Source organism: Rhincodon typus, unplaced genomic scaffold, assembly GCF_021869965.1.
Source record: "Rhincodon typus isolate 14 unplaced genomic scaffold, sRhiTyp1.1 hic_rhity00000422, whole genome shotgun sequence".
In the NCBI taxonomy this organism is placed as follows: Eukaryota; Metazoa; Chordata; class Chondrichthyes; order Orectolobiformes; family Rhincodontidae; genus Rhincodon; species Rhincodon typus.
The window spans coordinates 20,848-22,444 of record NW_025966060.1 but is presented as its reverse complement, the minus strand read 5'-3'; the positions used below and the strand labels follow the sequence as shown (position 1 = coordinate 22,444).

Below are 1,597 nucleotides of genomic sequence, written 5' to 3'. Positions count from 1 at the left end.
TCACACACGCACTCTCACTCTCGCTTTCGCATGCACTCTCTCTCACCCTTGCGCACGCACGCACTCTCTCTCACTCGCGCACACACGCACTTTCTCGGCACTCGCACGCTCTCACGCACACGCGCACACACAGTCTCAGTCTTAGACACACACTCACTCACTCACTCCATCCCTCACATTGACTTGCTGTCAGCCCTCACTGGGGATAACATGAGAGATTAGGCTTGCAGTTCTCCCAAGTTATCACAAATGTTAAGGATTTTATAGACATCGATCGACCCACCTTTTAAACACAGGCTAACAGAAAGCATGGACCAGGTTCTCTACTTAACTAGAATTACTATTTATTCCCAGTAATTAGACTCTGACAACAGGTAAATGGTTACATAGCATCAGGTTACATCTCCACCAACTAAAACTCAAATTCCCCTCATCATGTCCCCCTACCATACTCTCACATAGAGACAGCAAAATAAAACACGGGTGATACGGACAGAAGGGAAAACGGAGAAAGTGGTTCCGTGCTCCCTGGTCACAGAATTTGCTGAGACGGTTCTTGTGCTGATCTGTTCCAGAATCTTCGTTGTCCGGATGTTGCTGCCGGTTTGCAGCAGGCACAGGGTGACCAGTTCATGGAGAAAATAAGTCTCTGATTTTTTGATTAAAAAGTCACAGCTTTCAGCAAATGCTGGAGGAAAGAGAATCTGTTCCTCTCCATGTTGGAAGTGGCTTTTACTGCAGAGAACAGAGAGACAGCTGGTTGTAGTCTTGTTCGCAGCTCCAAGCTGTCCAGCAACTTCAGAACCAATCACGTAGCTGTTGGCAGGCAGAAGTACCCCGTTACAGACAATGGGTCACCAGCCCATAGACCAATCAGCGACTTGCGGCCAACCAATCGGGACACAGTTCCTCTCTGCTGGAACCTACAGCTGTGTAAACTGTGCTCACAAGATTTTCACATCCACAACGAATGAGAAAGAAATAAGAAAGTCTTTTCACTTTCTAACACATACACCCCGACATACGAGCCACCATGTGAACCCAGACTGCCTCAGCGAAGTGGGTGACTCAAAACTGCACCCCTCCCCTCCCCCACCGTCAGCGTATCTGTTCTCTCCGGCTCTGCTAGTCCGCTGTAATGCCTTTGGCTGCCAACTCCTGCTGCACTCGCTCGAGGTACGAGGGGTCGGGGTAACCGAAGCTGCAGAGAGAAAGAGGGATGTGCCATCAAAACAGGAGGAGGGGTGTATTCCCTGACACACACCCCACCCTCGCCCACCCACCCTCCCTGACAGGGAGGATGGAGCAGGCGCTCACAAAGTCCGCCCGTGTGCAGGGACGGACACGCAACCCTCCCACAGTCTCACACACCCTTGGTTACAGGTATTCACACCCACACACACACCCGCACACACACACACCCCCTCAGTTACAGGTATTCACACACACACACACCCCCTCAGTTACAGGTATTCACACACACACACACCCCCTCAGTTACAGGTATTGACACACACCCCCCCTCAGTTACAGGTATTGACACACACACACCCTCAGTTACAGGTATTGACACACACCCCCCCTCAGTTACAGGTAT

At 50.8% G+C, this 1,597-nt stretch overlaps 1 protein-coding gene across 1 annotated transcript in view; it reads right to left on the bottom strand.

The window, feature by feature from the left end:
• Positions 1-322: 322 nt before the first annotated feature.
• Positions 323-1,597, bottom strand: part of LOC125488328 (probable E3 ubiquitin-protein ligase DTX3) — a 3,569-nt gene continuing 2,294 nt past the window's right edge. Inside the window, exon 3 of the mRNA XM_048621297.1 lies at positions 323-1,201. Within this exon, the coding sequence (XP_048477254.1) occupies positions 1,126-1,201 (76 nt within the window). The 3' untranslated portion in view covers positions 323-1,125. The remainder of the gene's footprint in view (positions 1,202-1,597) is intronic.